This window comes from Rissa tridactyla, chromosome 10 (genome assembly GCF_028500815.1).
Source record: "Rissa tridactyla isolate bRisTri1 chromosome 10, bRisTri1.patW.cur.20221130, whole genome shotgun sequence".
Classification (NCBI taxonomy): domain Eukaryota; kingdom Metazoa; phylum Chordata; class Aves; order Charadriiformes; family Laridae; genus Rissa; species Rissa tridactyla.
The window spans coordinates 1,271,703-1,290,647 of record NC_071475.1 but is presented as its reverse complement, the minus strand read 5'-3'; the positions used below and the strand labels follow the sequence as shown (position 1 = coordinate 1,290,647).

The window sequence follows — 18,945 nt, the reverse complement described above, 5'->3', positions numbered from 1 at the left end:
AATGATGATTTATACATCCGAAAGGACAGGCATTTGTATGCAGAGCTTTTCAATGGCTCTAAGGAGAAAGATTTTTCATTTCGCTTTCTAATAACAAGGAAAAATCACCTGGATTCTGTTGGTTTATAAACATTTCCCTATTTAAGTTGCCTTGAGGAAGACCAAGCGTCAGACATACAAACGCATTATGAGGCTGTAGTGTTGTGCACCCCGGAAACTCAAAAACTAAATTAAAAACTAAAATACTTTATTTATAAAGTATTGAGATTAATTCTGGGGAGAATGATGGAGGGTAAGGGGGAACGGTGCCCAGAGAAAAACCAAGCAAAGAACTGCAGGGCATCTGCGTCAGTCCAAGTGTAGAAGCAGCCCTGAATTCCCAATTAGCCTAGCAAAGAGAGCACGGCGCTAGGACAACGGATCGACTGAACGTCAGCTGGAAAATTATTCCCACAGTGAGTGATTTTGAGACCAACAGGGAAGGACAGAGAAGTCCGTAGGAAAACACTCCTAACTAAAAAAGGTGAGGAAAATAAAATCATGAGTGCAGACAAAGATCTGTATGGTTTCAGAGGAAGTACAAGCGCATTTGAACCCATTAAAGCATTGAAGTGGAAATTTTATTTTACTAGTTCTTCCTCTTATGAGCTGGATAGTATTCCTCAAAACAAAGCCCCTCTCAGTGGCTTAGCTCCCTATTCTCACCTAAGATACACAGCAAACCTGCTTAACATTTATCGAATGCTAAAAGCATACTTACTCCCAATCAGGAAACTGCGATCTTCAAGCACCAGATCTAGAACAGTGGCATTTTATTTTGCATCTAATGTATTATACTGTTCGAAGGTCAAGTCGTTCTCTTGATAGTATTCTACTTCATATAAGACTCCAAAGACAAACGGAGAGATTAACAGATTTCGAAGATCAAGATCTTCAGCAAACATATCCACAACAGGAACATTACTCCCAATTACAAGAGGAATACAGTCGTTATACTGGGGTAGGATAAAGATCCCTCTTTGTGTAGGGTTTTAAAAGACTCAAAAATCTTATTTTCTTTATCTTCTCTTTTCCTTTACAAAGAGGAACGGTAAGGCCTAGAATGAAAATATTGGTCTTGATCTTTGCCCACTGAGGGCGAGCCTCAATGAATTCTCAGTGAAAACCATAACGAGTTCTGCTGACGTGCTGTAAGACAAACTTTCTCTGCTTATGCACTTCCTCATAACGAGCTTCTGCTAGCTGACATGGCATCTATAAGGCAGAACACTAACAAAACAGTACCATCCATTTATAACAGTTATTTTACATATCTTCCCACAAACTGTCACAGATTAGAAGTATTTAATTTTGCCATCTGCAACCAAATCGATCTAAAGCTTGCCCAAGTTAGGGAAAAGGCTTTAATCGGGTTTTGGCTCACCTTCTAAATGTGGCTGAGATGTTTTATAGCTATTTCCAGAAACCAAACCTTCACTATAAATCAGCACGGCATATTACCTGCTTAGCTTCATACATGCACATGTGCTTCCTGGACTTGTTAATAAAAGCTGTTTTGCCTTATTATAAAAGCTAGCTCCACATTTTCGTCTCTGAATCTTTCCAGAAATAGGCTAAAAGCATAATAAAACATCTTCCATTTGTTTTATTCTCTTCCCATCATTAATTAATGGAACAAATATATTCTCATACTTAAAATACACTGAAACTGTGATTTTAATATACTTTATTGAAAAAAGTACACAGTTTTAAATTGTTTTCAATGGGACAAAGCAATGGTCACCTCTATCTACCAAGTCCTTTTTTGATGAATCATGACTACCATATGCCAAATTCACATCTGCATGACTTGCAACGTAAAAAGATAAATCTTTTTTCAACATATCTTTAAGAATTTATATCACCAACAGTGTAAAATCATGAAATGCTGATGCTCTGACTATATTTCATGTCCTCTATGTTGCACCATTTCCAGGTTCACAGTTTATCCATGTATTAGCATGCCAATTGAACACATCAGTCAATGTCACCTTGAGAAAATCGTCAATAGCAGAGGAAGAAGAACAAGAGGAGGTTTAGCACTAAGGCCTGAGACACCACCACATTCTCTTGCATTTTCCTAAAGTAAAAAAAAAAAAAAAAAAAAAAAAAGGAAAGGAAAATAAATACAAGCCATCACACTCAATTGTGATACATGATTCTTTACCAAACTACGCAGGCAGAAGAGGATTGGTGCCAACAACAAAACCCATGAACTAAAGACAGGCAGGAAGTAATACAGGTACACGTTTTCACGTGAACAAGTTTAGATTGTAGATTGAAAGTGAGTGTGGTCAACAAGCATTACGCAATCCCTTCCATGCCATATTTTAGGTTTCATTATACATTGCATTACACCGTCGAAGGCATGAAATGAAGTTACTCCAGAGTAAAACGGACGTCTATGAACATGTGCTGTACAAGCCACTGTAATCACATGCCGGTCTCTATCAGATCTCCTTGGCACTGTACAAATAAGAGTACTACGCAGAACACAGAGTAGTAAATATGCGTATTGATGCCTCCCAAGCAATATTATGTGTAAACATAATGACTACAGCACGACAGCTGAGATACTGAAGCTAGTTACTGAAAAAACCAGTAACAGCACAAGGTTCCCAACCATCTCCAATGAGGAATCTTGTGGTCAGTGCTTGCGCCAGAGTAAGTTCTCAGATATTCCTGGCTGCCAGTTTGTGCTCACATCCTACAACGTTCTCTTATATGATACAAAACAGTCTACAAAAGCAGCAAGTCAAGACAATGTCTACAGAATTACTAAAGAGATTATTTGCAGCACTTCCCTTACTACGCTGTTCTAAGTGTTCAGAACATTACCTGATATTTCATCTTAGACGACAGTTTACCTATTTTTATTTTTTTTTCAAAGAAATAACACATCTACCAGAGTCCAAAAGAAAGGAAAAGTAGATAGAAACTTACTTCAGGGTGAAATCCATGACAAGATTCTGGGCGTCTTCTTATCTTCTGAGATTTCAAACGTTCACATTTAAGGGATTCATTATGTACAAGGTAGTTAAGGAGAGATGTTCTGAGCATTGCATTTTTATGTGTTTTGAAATGAATATAGCGAAAAATCTTTCAGCTCCTTCCTTCCTCTCCATCAAAAACCCAAGGTGATACGAGCCGTCAACACAAGAAAAGGAAGGTAATTCCAGTGCGTTCTCCTCGGTGATCCATAGCTTAGAGAGCACCGTTTGCACTTACACTGCTAACCTCCCCTTCTGTGATAAGTCTGCCATAGAGGCACGCTGCGGGCTGCTTTGGGTAAATTCCATCTTACGTGAGAAAACAAATCCTGAACTACAGAATACCGCAACATAAAAACTGGGGCAACTAAAAATCAAGTGACATTTAATTTGCTACATTTTGGTATTTTTGGAAAGCGTGATTCTGAAACATTTTCAGTACCCCAGTCCAACCCTAAAATAAAAAACAGATAACTGCATTGTAAGGAGTTTTATAAGTTCCAATATCAGGACCTTCATTCTTACAAGGAAGTTACATACTTAGGGCCTAATCTGAAAGATGTTCAGCTGCCTAAAGATGACCATGACCTTATGATACTTAAAGATGTACATACATGTCTGTGCTTATTTTGTGTTGGCTTTTCAAAAAAAAAAAAAAAAAAGGCCAAAAAACCAGTGAATTCTCCTTGAAAATAAGTAAGAATGCCTCCTCTCTAAGAACTTTGTAAATAAAAGGATATACCTTATTTCTATAGGTGCCATGGTAATCGGTGGGACAGAATCACAGAAGCATTCGTTATCTACTACCACCATGAACAGATTGCTGCTTGGGATTTGCTGGATAACAAAAGACCTGCAAAATAAAAAAAAAAATTAAAAAAATCAAATAACGGTGACATTATCTGTGTCTCTGAGCAACAGGTTCCGTCAGGGTTTTTTGAACTTGTCAACAACACCTGTAGTACAGTGACAAATATTATTGACTTTATATATCACACTATCTCTCCACGCCTTGTAGAAGTAGAGGGCCTTGGGCAATGCTTCCCTCAGTTCACAGAGTAGGGCCGTCCCTTCTGAGATGTACCTCACGCAGGGGAGGCAGAACGGACAGGCTTGTACTGCCACTACCGTGGAGACCGGGACACAGTGGAAGTGCCAAGGAGTTTATCAGATTTTTCTTTTCCAGACTTCCATACTGAATCTCTGCTCTACTATTGCTCTACCTAGCTACGTACTTATGATCTGGAATTTTTAAGTACACATGAAACGGATCTGCAAAAATAATGACGGTTCTTCTGCAACCACGTAGCGGTAACTCACGGTCCCTAACTTTCGCCACTGCAATCACATTAGGGGCTTTATTCACCCTGGGTCTCGCTTGAAGCAACATGAACTACTGAGAAAGATCTCAGCTTTCATCTGTCCTCTTGAGAGTCATTTTATTACTGAGCCAACAAAACAGAGATTAAGCCTCAAAATCTTCCTAAGCGAGGAGATTTATTTTAGAATAATGACGACTATATGGTACAAATATGGTGATAACTCAGCACCACATTCAAATTAAGACAAAGTAGGCAACTCAAAGGGAGAGTGAGAAATAAAGACATTGCTTGTAAGAAGGAAAGCACCCAGGGGAGACCAGGGAAGGATCCTGTGGGCACTATTCAACGATCCCCATTAGTTACAATGAGCTGAACTCTTAAGCACATATCAAAGAGCAAAGGGGGAGGAGGCAGAGCCAAACAGGCACTGTTTATCCTTTTCTTTGAAATTCAGGACACGATACAAAGAAAGGCTTTAAGGCTCAGACCCAATTCTCAATATTTTTTTTTTAAATCTGTCCGAATTTATATATTGTATCAACAGAATATCTGCCGTATCGAATATCATTGGAATCTGGCAATTGCAGGGACGAGGTGTTTTTCAATGTGGTATGCTGGTAAATGTACAGAACATTAAGTGAGGGTTTGAGCACCACGAAGATGTGGAGAGAAACATATTTTTCCTCAGACATCTTTATTTAAAATACATATTGTCTTACTAAAATAACTCCCTGCTTTTTCCAAAGATCACAGAAGATGAAATAGCGGAGGGGGCAGGGAATTATTCAAACCTAGCTTCAGAGAAAAAAATTTGGAAAACCGACTATAAAAATGTGGCCAACGGAAAGATTAAACACTTTTCAGTATTTTTTAAACTTACTGAGCCTCCATTAGAATTACACTTAGAGTGATCTGCAATATGTTAGCTTTATGTTTATACATGAAATATACATTTATGGCATAATGTAAAAGGCTGAACTTTATAAATGTACCTACCAAACAGCTGGAGCGTGTAGCAAGACTGACATCATTGTAATGGAGCATCTGTGGCTTTGTGGATTTGTGTGTGGGAGAAATGGGGCCAATAAAAGGAAAGGAGGGGAAAATCTTTAACAGACAATTACACCAAAATTGTACTGCAAAAATTTCTCAAAAGAGTTATGAATAAATCAAACCATAAAGGATAGAAAAAAATACTAATTTTATTCCCACAAAGTGGCACAATTTGGATTTTGTGCAGTCTGAAACTTGTATTTATTGTACCTTTAAAACTAGCTCAAAAAAGGACCCAAAGGGCATAAAGTGTTGTAACAATTAACCGTATGCTAAATGATTCGTTCCTCTCTTTGATGAGAAGGGACTAATCACTCTTCGGTTGTGCCTGTGGTGTGCCTGACTCCAGGTCCTTTTGTGACCCCCAGGTGAACGACAGAACCCTAGGGGTGGAAGGGACTCTGGAGATCATCTAGTCCAACCCCCCGGATGGTGGGGGGTTGCCCACCACTGGGCACGGGAATGCTGAAGCCTGGGAGAAAACCTGTACCACAGAGCCAGGGCTAAAGGTGCCATTTCATGAAAGGTGGGCACATTTCCCATTTCGTTTCTTCTTTCACCCATTTCTCTGGGGTGGCATAAGGGCTGTCCAGTGCAGGCTATTGCTTCCCCAAAGAAGAGAGGGTGAAAAAAAACCAACCAAACAAGTAAAAAAGATTTGGGAGCTTTTCCTATCACTTCAGTAGCCGAAATGAAAAAAAGAAAGCACTTTAACCCAGACAAAAATTTCCACTGCAGAACTATGATGCTGGGTAAATTACTATATGGCTTCTCAGAAAATAAAGTCAAAACCTACAAAGGTTTGTAGGACTTAAGTGATACGGAAAATTTTGCTAGACCTGGTAATTTGGGGAATGCAATATACGCATGGATTGATGGAAATTATGAATTAAAGGAACTGCAAAAAACAATATATTAGGTTAAGTCAAAAAGTTTTTCTACTTTAGGAATTATATGAAAGATATCAAGTAATTACACTGGTTCGGTTTACCAAACTGTGACTATTTTTACACATCTACAGTCTCTTTATCTATTACAGATGTTCGTGAAGTATCTAACCTTATGATGACTGCCACAGAACATGGGACTGTCATCTAAAGAGCCATAAAAAGATGAAACTTTTGGCTCACTGCAGCGTTTTTTTCCACGGTGCACAATAATATCTTAACTAACATCTTGCAAAGCGGAACAACTAGCTTCTCCTCTACCATACTGAAAGTACATCTAAAAGAAAATGTTATCTTCCACAGGCAGTAAATGAATATTTTCCCTTTCGCAATTCTCAAACGTAATCCTGAAATGAAGTTGTAAAGCCAAGTGTATGTCCTCACCGGTCACTGGCTTGTGAGGTCACAGGCAAAGGATTAACATATCAGCAAGCGAAGACAGAGGATTGAAGACAGAGACTGAGTAGAGCAAATTATTAAGGGTGAAAAACATTGATGTCCAATTTAGCTTTCTTTTCTATTAATAGAATGTGCCCAAGCAAATTGTACTTCTTTCAGCTGCTGCAATTCAAGATCATTTCGCCGTCACGAGGCGTTCCTTCCCTCGCTAGATCAACGGCAAAGAAGTTTCCGCCAGTCACAAGCCCTGCAGTTGCTCCGTGCCTGTTCAGGTAATTCACCCGGCGCTGCCCCCGTGCCCACACTGGATGAAGCACACGGTCATCCCAGCAGCGTCTTCTGCTTGAGCTCCACTTGCAGTTTCCACGGTGACGTGCACACGCGTCTTTGAAATTCATTTTGAGTGAACGTTCATGCCGGTAAGTCTCAGGAACTGAACATTCACAGAAAACAAGGGGTGCATAAACACAGTCAGAACGAAGCTTTCAAACACTGAAGCGTTCCACCAAAAATTTTCCTGGCGTGCACCAAGATTCTGTTGCAAGGGAGAAAAAGCTCTAGCAAAACAGCCCCCATGGCCGCAGCGGGAACTAAAGTAAGTTGCTGACAAAGTAATCAAAATGGTTTTGTCGTTTAAGTGAGCTCCACTGTGAGTCTGTAAAGCGTACGTTACAATAGGCATTTCTGGACACCTGCTGGCATTTGTGTCACTGGCGATAAGGGAGCCAAATCTCAGGGACAGGGTAAGGGGGTTTATTACTGGTTTAACAATCAAAAGAAAGTCTGTGTCTAATAGCCTATGTTTAATCTTTATGCAAAACATTACACGTTTAAAAGGTAAAGCTCTTCTTGTATTAAGTAATGTAAATCTTTTGATTTAAACCTTCTTCCTTTACACCAGTGTCATCACCAGGATTTGACAGGGACAGCCCAGAAAAAGCCTTGCCTGTGTCTCCACACGTAAAACGGAATAAATGGTTAGCGTTCCTGTTATGTTGAAGCCACACTGAGTCTGTAAGAACCTTACTAATAATTTCTCCCCCATCTTTCATCCGCTGAGGAACTAGTTTGGTTTATTTGATGTGCAGGTTCAGAGGCTTAAAACAGACCTGAACACAAACTGCTTCTTCACTTTGCTGGAAAGGTGAGGAAGGAAGAAATTTAATAGTTGAAAGGTGTAGAGAGAGAAGGAGGAAGAAAATTTAGTCATGCCAAGCTATTTTGTTAATGAAGAAAAATTAAGAACAAAGAGTAAATCGGCAAGAAAGTCTGTATCTCGAGTCAGAGCCTTACACAACGCTTTTCTCACATTGCACACACTTTATCTGTTTCTTTCTGACCTATTTCTGTATTGGCCCATATAAAAACATCTACAAAAATATCATACAAATTGTTTTGGAAAAAAACCCCACAGCTTCACATTTTACTTGGAAATAGTAATTATTTGCTCAAAAGTGCAAATATTTATTAATCTGTTCCTTGAAAATTATTTTTTCATTGTGGAATGAAACAGGAAAAGACTTGAAATTCGAGTACTGCTGCGTTCATAATTATATTTGCTAAAGTCGGGCTTAGGAAGGCACGATAAGAAAGCACGCTTTCAATGTGTGTCTGCCAGCTAAATGACTTCCCACAGAGAACCAGTTCTTTCTAATTTCTCAAGATAGCCTAGAATTTGGGAAGCATCATATAGGGCTGCAACAGAAATCTTGGAGAGCAGCCCCACCAGCTGCCTTTATGCGCGGCCTTTCGTTAGGAGGGTAATCACCTCCCACTCTGAACAGAGCACCTGCAGAGACACGGGCTATTCAGGGATAATTCGGAGCAGGAGCTTGGCTTCGGTGATGTGAATCATCCTCCGCAGGAGGGTCTGTCTCTCTCTCCACGGGCTGAGTAGTGATCCTGCAGAGAAACGTATCCTGAACGGGGTGAAATGCGGTGCCGAGAGCAAAGTGCAGACGACAGCACCTGTTCTAAGAGACCCACACTCTACATTCAAACCCGGTTGGTTTTGTCTTTTTTTTTTTTTTCCAATTTGAATCTTTTCCTTTTGCTTCTAAGTTTTCATATATTTATAATATATATTTTACTGTTATCATAATAATTTTTTCCACAGCAAATGTCTAAAAAAACCAACCACAAAAACCAACCTAATTTCAAAAAATTCAGCTCTTTTCCTTATTATAAGAATTACTTTCTCCTGTAAGGAGGAATAATTAGAAAATATACTCAGGGCAGTGAGGAGCAGGGACTGAGCTGACACCACCCTTGCTGCAGTATCCTCTTTCCACATCGTGTGCTTCTTTCTCTTCCTTTCATCTTCCAGCCTCCGAACTTCTGGGGTGGCAAAGTATCAGTAAGGCAAGTGGGAGAGGGACAACCCTCCCTGGAAAGGAGGGAGATGTTCCAAGACAGGGGGAAAGGGCAGGGATGACAGGACAAGCGGTGTCGTTGCCCTCTGGGAAGGGGACAGAGGGAAGAAGGTTACCAGTTGCTGCAGCAGGTGGCTTTGTTGTGGGGCCTTCGCAGTCTGTCCCCTTAGGAATTTCAGAGCATCTCCCGCGTTGATGAACACCGGCACAGCAGTCGCAAGGCAGGGCTAGACCCTGTAAGTCCCTTATTCCTTGCTTCACTGCAGATCGTTGCTTCACTACAACTACCTGAATCATAAGGTGCAAAATCCGTGTGTGGCAGGCTTAACGTCATGTCTCTGAAACGCTGCTGGCTTCACTTCCCTTTCCTACCGTAGCTGGATCCGTAACAGGCAAAGCTACGGTAATTCAATTTCAAACATGCAAGAGATGTGTCTTGTCCAGCTAAGCAAACTTAACCTTTAAGTTGTTTACTCTCTGCTATTTGACTATAACATCTGCTATTAAAGGAAATCAATGTTACTCTTGAACAGCTTAGTCTCTGTAATTCCATGCAGGAGAGATAATCCATGTCCTCGTCCACTGATGTTAAGTTTTGGACAGGATACAAACCGCACACACACCTGAGGTTTCCCTACCAATAAGCAGCCGCCTACGTAGCCCCAGGCGCCTCCAACCTGAAGGACCCGCGCTGAATGCAGCACAGCGTGGCTGGGACTGCGGGCGGCCACGCGTGCGGAGGGGACGCAGCCGCTTATCGGACTGCTCAGACCGAGCACCCCAATTACCACCATTTGTCGGTCACTCGCACTGAACTGTTTTCCTTGTCCTGGCTTACAACCATGCTGCCGTTAGCTGGTGGGCACTGCCACCGCTACACCTCTTGCTTCAACAACCGAGAACGGTAATAAACCTCCTAATAGCACAGAAATCTCCGATTATCGGGCTCATTTCCCCCGTCTGTCTTCAGACAGTCGCAAAGGTGGCAAAGTGTCTGAGGGAACAAGACGAATGACGAGCAGCATGGAACTCTGAAGACACTTAGAGGGTAAGACTACACTTGAGGAACCAAAAAATTTAGGGAAAATATCTTCCCATTGTCCTTCAGCATGGAAGATATTTCTTCCTAAGTCGAGGATGATTTGAGCACAGCACCAGCAATTTAACTTGCTTAAAAACAATGCTGTGTGTTTCCAGCTAAAACTTAATTCCTGTTTTCTCTCAGAAATACTGCATTATTGTGCATTGTTTTAAAACACACTTTTTCATAAGTAAGAATTATTGATCCGTATGGTGCATTTTTGCAAACAATATACATTTTTTAATCTTACTTAATACGCTGCTGTTGTATCTGTGCTATGCAGCGGAGTATGTGGTCATGACAAACACATGGCTTAGGCGGGATTTTAATCCTATAAACATTTAAATGGCTGTTCAGATTCATCTTTAATTTCATGTTCAGGAGCTTTAACAGCCTGATGCAAGAGGGGAAAAAAATCCATATGTGTATTTTTCATTTGTTTCTCTAATGACCATAGGAACACTTTAATACTATTGTTTAACGTTAGTGATGACTGTGGGACTTATGTTCAAACTATGACTAGAATAATATCCGATTGTTGGCTTAGCACACGTCCCTCCTGCACATACTTAATCCTATCAATCATTTTAGGGGGCAACAGAAAAGATCTTTTAGCTACCAGCCGTTTTGCCCATGCAGACGAATCCTACAAAGCATGGAAAAATTTTACTGTGAGTAGTTTGAACTGAAATAAACGTAGGGCAGTATTTTCAAAGTGGCCGCCTAAACACAGGCCCAAAGACGTGGAAGAGCAGTCTGAATTTCCATGGCCCTCGACTCAGACAGCCCCACCGGGCACTCTGATGCTTGAGCATCTCTGTAAACTCAGCCATTTCCCCCCGGGCCTTTCAGCGTATTTTTTGAGCGCAAACCTGTATTAATGAAGTTTGAGTATTTTGAATTAAGATGAGTTGTTATTTTGGGAATACATTTCATATCTGTCAAATATGATCTTTCCTATTTTTTAGAGAAAGAAAAAACATACCAGCACCAGGGTACAGTAAATGGAAAATATTGTGCACTCTGCACTCAAATATGTGTTACTCACATAGCTGCTGGTCGCAAACGTTCAACCCTAATGGTCTGGAACAAACTTTAAGCGTTCAAGTGAAGTGCAGATATCCGCTGTGCTGTTTCCCAGCTCCTATCATGTGCTTTCCAGGCTGCTGGCTACATTTCCTAACCCACATTTCTCTCACTTATCACATTTTTTAAATGAATGAATGAAATGTTTATATCACAGTCAAGTTGGGCTACTTGTTTTTTGTGTTTGTTTTTTTTTTCACATAAATGATGATAGAGAATGGAATATCTTTAATGCAATTTATAAAAATAAGATATATGCCAATAACAACATTTCTGAGAGCTGGAGCAGTTAAAGTGTATGAAAAAAAAAAAAAAGGCAGCTAGTGGTTCACTCGTATAAAAAGAGACAGATAAACCCTCAGCCTCAGGCCTGTAACCTGACCCCATGCTAGCAAAATACCGCTACCACGTATAGCCTGGCCGACTGTAGCACAATTTGCTGTCAGTATAAACCTACTTACTGAAAGCAAAGTTTATAATCAAGGATTTAAATGAGCAATATCATCCTCACCATTCCCACGCCTGCCAAAGGCTTGCAAGCCCAGAGAGCCGCGGCGTGGTTGGCAACCACCCTGTTTCAGATAGGAAACCCCAGAAGTGCCATTCCCCTTCCACCATCCATCAGGGATGCTGTCTCAAATAACCGACGCTCAGACAAGAGTACCTTACCAACTGCATATTAGAAAGGCTACAAACATCCAAAAGCTTTGCGCGTACAGACTTCAGGATGCAAAAAGGTACTTTGTGTGATGAGGAATTTGACAACCCTCCGCAGCTTTCTAGCCCGGCCACCCATCGTGAGAATGTAAGATAACAGAGAGGTTCATATCGCTAGGTTTAAAACAGGCTGCAAAACTTTTGCAAAAAAACCAAGCTCAGAAATCCCACAAACCTCAGAGTCAAGGTTCATCCCCCTGCACAAACCCGCGCGGAGCGTGTGCCCGAGGTGGGTCTCCTTAGGCAGAGCGGGTACCTGATTCTCTGAGAAACTGCTCACAACGAACAACAGAGACACAGCCATCAGCACAACACGAATCGTATCAGAGGTCTCTTAAAGCTCGGACTTTGCTTTTTGACAGCGGCACCCGGTCAGCAGGACAAGGACAGGGAGGCCAGAGAAGTTATCCGGACTGGAAAATGCAGTTCTACTATAACATGTTAGCCAACATGTGTTTTTAGCAGAGTTTTTTTAGACTTACTTCAGTAGCCGTGGTTCGTATTGAGAGACATCTCAGATGATGTTTTGAAAATACTAGATGATTTCTAAGCTAGATTCTAAACATAATTTAAAGATTAAAAATCCAGTTGATTTCCTCTGATTCAGGAAGGCTCACAAATATCACACGACGTTGTAAAAGTAACTTTTGAATTTCATGAATTGGTAATTATTCTTTTCCACAGCTTTAGGTCTAGTCTAACCTACGAACACGATACGGCTCTAGCAAAGAGCTACGCAACACAAGCTGAAGTATAAAAAGCAGAGAGGATCAGGAGATTCACATTGAAAGCGTAATAAATCCTAGAAGTACAGTGCTCATCAGATATGCCCACAGTGTGCTTTGCGAGGATGTTGTTAATTTATTTCTGTAAACATAAATTTTAGCAATGATTGAGAAGGCCACATCTGAAAGAATTAAGTACACTGCATGTCATCTCTTCCACAACTAGTTAAAACTCGATCATATTTTAGGTAATATATAAATGTTCCCTGCACAGAACTCAAACCTTAAGATTCATGTTGTTTTTCCAAGTTAAAGGCTATTTAATATTCATTAAGCTCTCAAATCCTTCAGAAAGTGCTACATGTACAGATGCCTAAGTCAGTCATGTTTGCAGTTTTTCATCAGGCTACAATATAATATGAATATATTATAAACTGAAATGAATTTCCTAGTATTAGCAATTTTTCACAAGTGTGCCTGGCTTTAAAAATTCACTGTAGTGTTTTCCAATTTCAGTAAGTTTTCCTGTTCCAAGCCATCTTTGAGATATAGATATTACCACTCAGCTCTAGATTATGGCATTCATACAACTTTTTAAGTCTACTGTCATTACAAAACATCCTTTCATTGTGTCAGCTCCTATCTATCATTTGTTTAATATTTATTACTGCTTGTTTAAAATGTAAAATTATGCTAACTTTTAAGTAGAGTAATATTTACATTTTGCAGCATTACTGAGCTTAACTATGAAGAGTGAACGGGTGGAGATCACCACCTTCCCACGCAGTTTTCTTTAGAAACTTCTCAAGCAATTCAGCTCTAGGCTCATTTGGGAGACGTAAGTGGGGCAGCGGGGAGTTAGGAGAGAGGGCACATCTCATCCTACTCGTCAGAAAACAACCTACAGCGGCACTAACGACAACGTTAATGGGCGGAATTGCTCAGAAGCTGACCCGCGTATCTCACAGTGGGTACAGGTGGACCCTGGGCAGTGCTATCCCGTCTCCTAATGAAAATGGTGCACACATCTGAAAGAAAAGACCGCTGTACGTTTCCTCATCTTTCTCTTCCTTCTAGAGAGCATTCCTCTCATTCAATACACGCTCATTGCCATGAAGAATGCCCTTTGAAAAAGATTACTATGGTTAGAATTTTTTTTACATTTAATATGCTTTTTCTCCTTTGATGCGTCGTGATTTTTTTAGTCTCTAGCTTTTTTATGATTATTACAATGCTGAGCAAATTGAGAGAGAATCTGTCAATTTTTTGTCAACTAAATAAACAGACTCCAAGGTTTTGATTTTGGTGGGGGAACACTCTGATATAAAAACTGAGATAATAATGAAAGACTATTTTCAGTATAAGGTGACATCCTGAGTATAAGCAGCTACAATACTCCAGAATTCAACAAGCACACTAAAAAAGTTCTGAAACAACAACAAAAAAAGAAAATTTGTCTATTTGTCTTTGTCTATTTAAAAACAAAAAGCCTAAGCAAACAAAAAACCACCCCAAAGCCTTGAAAACCCTCCAAAGGAATGTTAAACTAATGACTGGCAGGCACAAACCTGCTCTGTAACTTATATATGTCTTGCCCTATTATTTCATATACCTATTTTCTTAAATGAAAATAGTAATTTACAGTGTTTCCTGAACTGGTCATTCAAAATATACATTATCAAAGGGTAGACTTAAATTACCCATACAGTGACTTTAAATTGCACCTGCATGACAAACAGTATAATCACTGTTGCCTTTGGAGTGAAGAGGAAGTTACGAGTGGAGATGTGTGGGTAACACACAATATAGGATTTTAAACTAAGTATAAAGACCTTTAATAAACAATTCCAGCAGCTTAAATTGCATAATTTGATACTTTTTATAAGGAAAGAACAGGAAAAAGAAATCTTTTGGGATCTTCTAGAGTTTTGGGGTTTTGGCTGCAATAAGTTTCTACCAATACTGCTGTTACCACAAATGCAAAGAGCTTTTAACACGCCGAAGTATTCTGCAAGTCCGAAGGTCTGACTTTCAAAACAGAGGCTCAAGGTGACTCTGTAGACCAGGATTTTGATTCTTGAGACTTCAACATTTAACTCCTGAGCCCTGCAAAATACTGGGTCTCCCCTGAAGATCCTGAAGACACACCTAAGCGAGCGCCCAGAAACTAAGATCTGTTCAACGTTGCCGAGACCAGCGGCGAGCAGTCTGACCATAGCCCACCTGTGACTCAACACGGGCATGGGCCAAACCACCATCTGTGCGTGGTATCATACGTGGACTTGCCATGAAAAAGCCAAGCACGCAAAAACGTGCAGTCTAAACAAAGTACGGTGAAATACAGAGAACACTTGGTTCTCCTCAGGGTCCCACAAGATGAACACAATAAAAGGAATACAACCCGATATGTCTTCTAGAAGACTGACTGTAATTTACTGCCCAAACTACTCCAGGAAATTTATAGGGATATTCTGATGCACATAGAGAGAGCTCCAAATGAGAAAAAATTGGCCCTTGATGCTTTGCTTGTTTTATGTGGCAAGCCGATTTGTTTAGAAATAAACTAACTACATCTGAAAAGGCAAATGATTATTTATTTCATGGGAAATTGAACTGGGTATTTATTTACACATTTTAAACACGATCAAGTACAGCAGTTTGGCAAGCTTCTACTGAGAAAGAAATGCATTTTAGCAAATGGTGGTATGTCTCAAGATAAAGTGGTTTTAAAAACCATTACCATTTTAATGTCTGCAGATTTCACTATTCCTGACACTAATATACTCATGCCCTAAATAATCTGAGTCTAATTTGTATCGTTATTTATCTGTTACTGCCAAATAAGTGCGTTCAGCGGACAAGTCTGAAATCTGCCATTATACATCCTACATTAAGGGTGCAGTGTCATCCTGAATTAGAATTCCGCTGCCATTTACCTCTTTTTATTGACAATGAGCAGCATGCAATGCCCAGTCTATAAGAGAGCCAGAGAAGGCATTTGGTTTATTGATGATTTTCCCTGTTAAATAATTATCTGCTTACTAGCACTCCAGTGGCCAAATATATAATACATGGGACAGTGTTTAATCAATTAAGTAGTTCCTATCAATTTAACAGGCGATTTCCATGTGATACGCATCAAAGTAAAGGGAACACTTACATTCATCTTACATAATTAAAACACCCACGTAATTTTTTCCCAGGGTTAGGATGATTGTAGCTACATACTTCCTTGTTTCCCTAGTGAGAATATGGCTTTCTCACGTTTCCTTCGATCTCTATTTTGTGTCTTAAGACTGTGCACAAAGAATCAACTGGGAACAAAACAGTTTCTTTGGATTTTTGGTACTGACCTTGCGGACCCATGAGGGCCACAATTAAGAGAAGGGGGCTTTGCTCCCTGGGTCACTGGAAGTAAGGCCAGATTTTTGATCTGCATCCAAGCCCAATATGTCATCACACATGAACAGGAGGGGTTAAAAGGGCAGATTTTTAAGCATTTGACTGTGCAACTGCTGCCTGATTTGTATACCCACAGCTTTTACAGTTGCACACGCAAATTTGGCAACTATGCACTCAGATGGCCCCTCGCAACTTTGAAATGTTAAAATACATCCTTAATGGATACGCAGTCAGATAAGTAAGTTGCTGTGCCTACAGGAGATCTATACACACATTCATAGCAGCCTGAGTTAACGCAAATTTAATGGTATTGTCCTAAATGAAGACAAATGAAAACATACAAATTTTCATGCAAAAAGAAGATTTGCAATTAGAGAAAACTTTTTTTGTTTATTCTACAAACAGGTGAGTGGATATACTAAAAAGATCAGGTAAATTTCTGACATATATATGTAACAGCCATCATCCTTTCCAATTTATAACAGCAGCTTTATCTTTCTAAGGATGCTTTCCTTAGACATTTTTAGTGCTTTTATAATATCAGCAATTAAACTCTGCAATGCTGACATCACCAGAAGCAGAAACTGGTAATGCACCCAGTGAGAATTGCTGAAGAACTCTGGTTGACACACTTACTTGTACCAAAAACTGGCTAAGGCATTGGGGCAATACCTCGTAAAACGGCAAGCGGCATTGAGATGCTTATTTAGCCGAAGACTTCAAATTTAACGTCTAAACAAAAACACATCTCCAAGCAGCACACCAGCCTTAAAACCCATACCAAGAGCGTTTGGCATCAGCGTGGTTCTGACTCAGCAGAAAGAGGGCCAGTTGACATTGATAAAGAAAAAACATTTCTCTTTAGCAATTAACTATTTCCAACACTGCAGCTGCCATAGGACATTCAACAGTCTATCATCTGAGTTTTCAGAAGTAATGCCTTTTTTTTTTTTTTAGTTTTTTGCCATAAAAGGGAATAGCTTACTGGAAAATATGAAAGCATTTCAGATTTTTTAAAAAATCCCAGTTTTTCTCTCTTGTTGACAGTGCTTAGAAAATGTGGGTTGACTTGTTTTTGATTGCTGTTTAAATAACAGATTAATTTAATAATAGTTGGGATATTGAATAACAACAAATTATGGAGTGGGACAGCCAAACCCCGACCCTAATGACATTCTTATGTTAATTCTTATTTTCTTTTAGGCTCCTGCTTTCTTAATAAACCCTATATTTTTGAAAATCATTTTTAAACATTGCAAATTATCCCAAAGTAGTATTTATGCTTCACTAGTAAGAGATAAGTTTACATACAAAGAGTGTATTTTATAGGTCTGTATACATTTAGTGCCAAAGTCCACCTAAGTATATAGGTGCCCTTCCATTGACTGAACAAGTTTTCAGCGATGGCTGAAAAGGCGAGCCAGCTGTTTACGAAGTAATTAGCATGCAGTCCTTTCTACTCTGTGTTATTTGTGAGGATACTTTGATTTAAATCCAAGCACCCATGATTAAAAATTGTGATTGGAAACATTTATAAGGAGAAGGCTTAGTTTTCACAACCGCAGTCGGGAACTGCTCCCCTCGGTGACTGTGAAGCGCGCGGCAATTCTGTAAGATCAGTAACAGCACACCCAGGACGGAACAGAGCCTCTGGCTCTCACTATGTGACCTTCTGGACTATGACTGTGACTTTGTTAGCAATAACACGGTATTTGTGCTCCAAAATGTCTTATCTAAGTAACGTTATATGGTTTCAATTAACATCAGTCATCATTTTTACATCTACTAAGAGACCGCTTTTGGTCGCTTTTTTCAGACAAGGGCTCTATAGTAGTGCCTGACATCGTAGGAACAAAAGACAGTGACTTGAATGAGTAACTTGTGACACGAACGTTCTTACGGCAGAGCACTTGCACAACTTTTGCTTGCAAACCTGTTCACAATATACCGACTTCTTCAGTGTCTTTCAAATAGGTTTGCAGTATTAGCGTGGGCATGTATTCAGCTAAATATTTACAAATATCTTTTCTATTCGTAATCAAGATTTGCAAGTACATATCACAAACAGATTAATCTATAACATGATCCAAGGAGGACACAGAAAATAATCCCACTGACTCAAAGGGACGTGAATCGAGAGCCCAGCACGCAACCGACGCCGTGCAGAGCAACCACTGAACACAGCGTCAGTGCAAGGCTCACTCTATAAAAGGCCGAACCCTAAACTTTGACTGATTGAGCCCATCGTTCTCAAATTACAAGTATTAAGCAATACACTTGCTTGTAAAAATATTTATTGGTACTGAGGCTATGAAACAGAAAACTGGGTCAGAAGATGTAGGTCTACAAAGGACTTTGGGTCAAATTCCTTAGCTGTTCTGCGGGAAAGTGTCCTGGGTTATAACAAAAATATTTGGAATCCAATGCAGTCTGCAATCTTAGATGCAATTTGTAGATTGTTAATGACAGTGGGTAAACGGTATAACGAAGAACTTTCCCATGAGAATCTAATAGTTCTTCTGGATTATTTCTTTAGGTTTTGCCATTGCTTGTGGAGAAAAATAATGGGTGCCTTGAGATCAGTTTGTAACTTACAGGGTTTTCTTTTTATTTTTTTGTTCCACTGTGGAACACAAAATGTTTTTCTATGAAAAAGATCTTAGCGCATTATTTTTGAAATACTATAATTTTCACTAAACTCAGTTTCCAACTCAGTGCTGTCCAAGTATTGCAGAATTGTGTTATTTTTGAAAGTTATTTCCTTTGACCTGAAGTTACCTAAGAGGACAGACTGAAATCTGCATTCCTTTGA

At 39.7% G+C, this 18,945-nt stretch overlaps 1 protein-coding gene across 1 annotated transcript in view; it reads right to left on the bottom strand.

The window, feature by feature from the left end:
* Positions 1 to 1,783: 1,783 nt before the first annotated feature.
* The window catches only part of CACNA2D3 (calcium voltage-gated channel auxiliary subunit alpha2delta 3), a 457,404-nt gene continuing 440,242 nt past the window's right edge, over positions 1,784 to 18,945 (bottom strand). The window contains exons 35-37 of the mRNA XM_054215897.1: positions 3,770 to 3,882; positions 2,983 to 3,065; positions 1,784 to 2,119 (exon numbers count right to left, since the gene is read on the bottom strand). Coding sequence (XP_054071872.1) covers positions 2,027 to 2,119; positions 2,983 to 3,065; positions 3,770 to 3,882 — 289 coding nt within the window. The 3' untranslated portion in view covers positions 1,784 to 2,026. The remainder of the gene's footprint in view (positions 2,120 to 2,982; positions 3,066 to 3,769; positions 3,883 to 18,945) is intronic.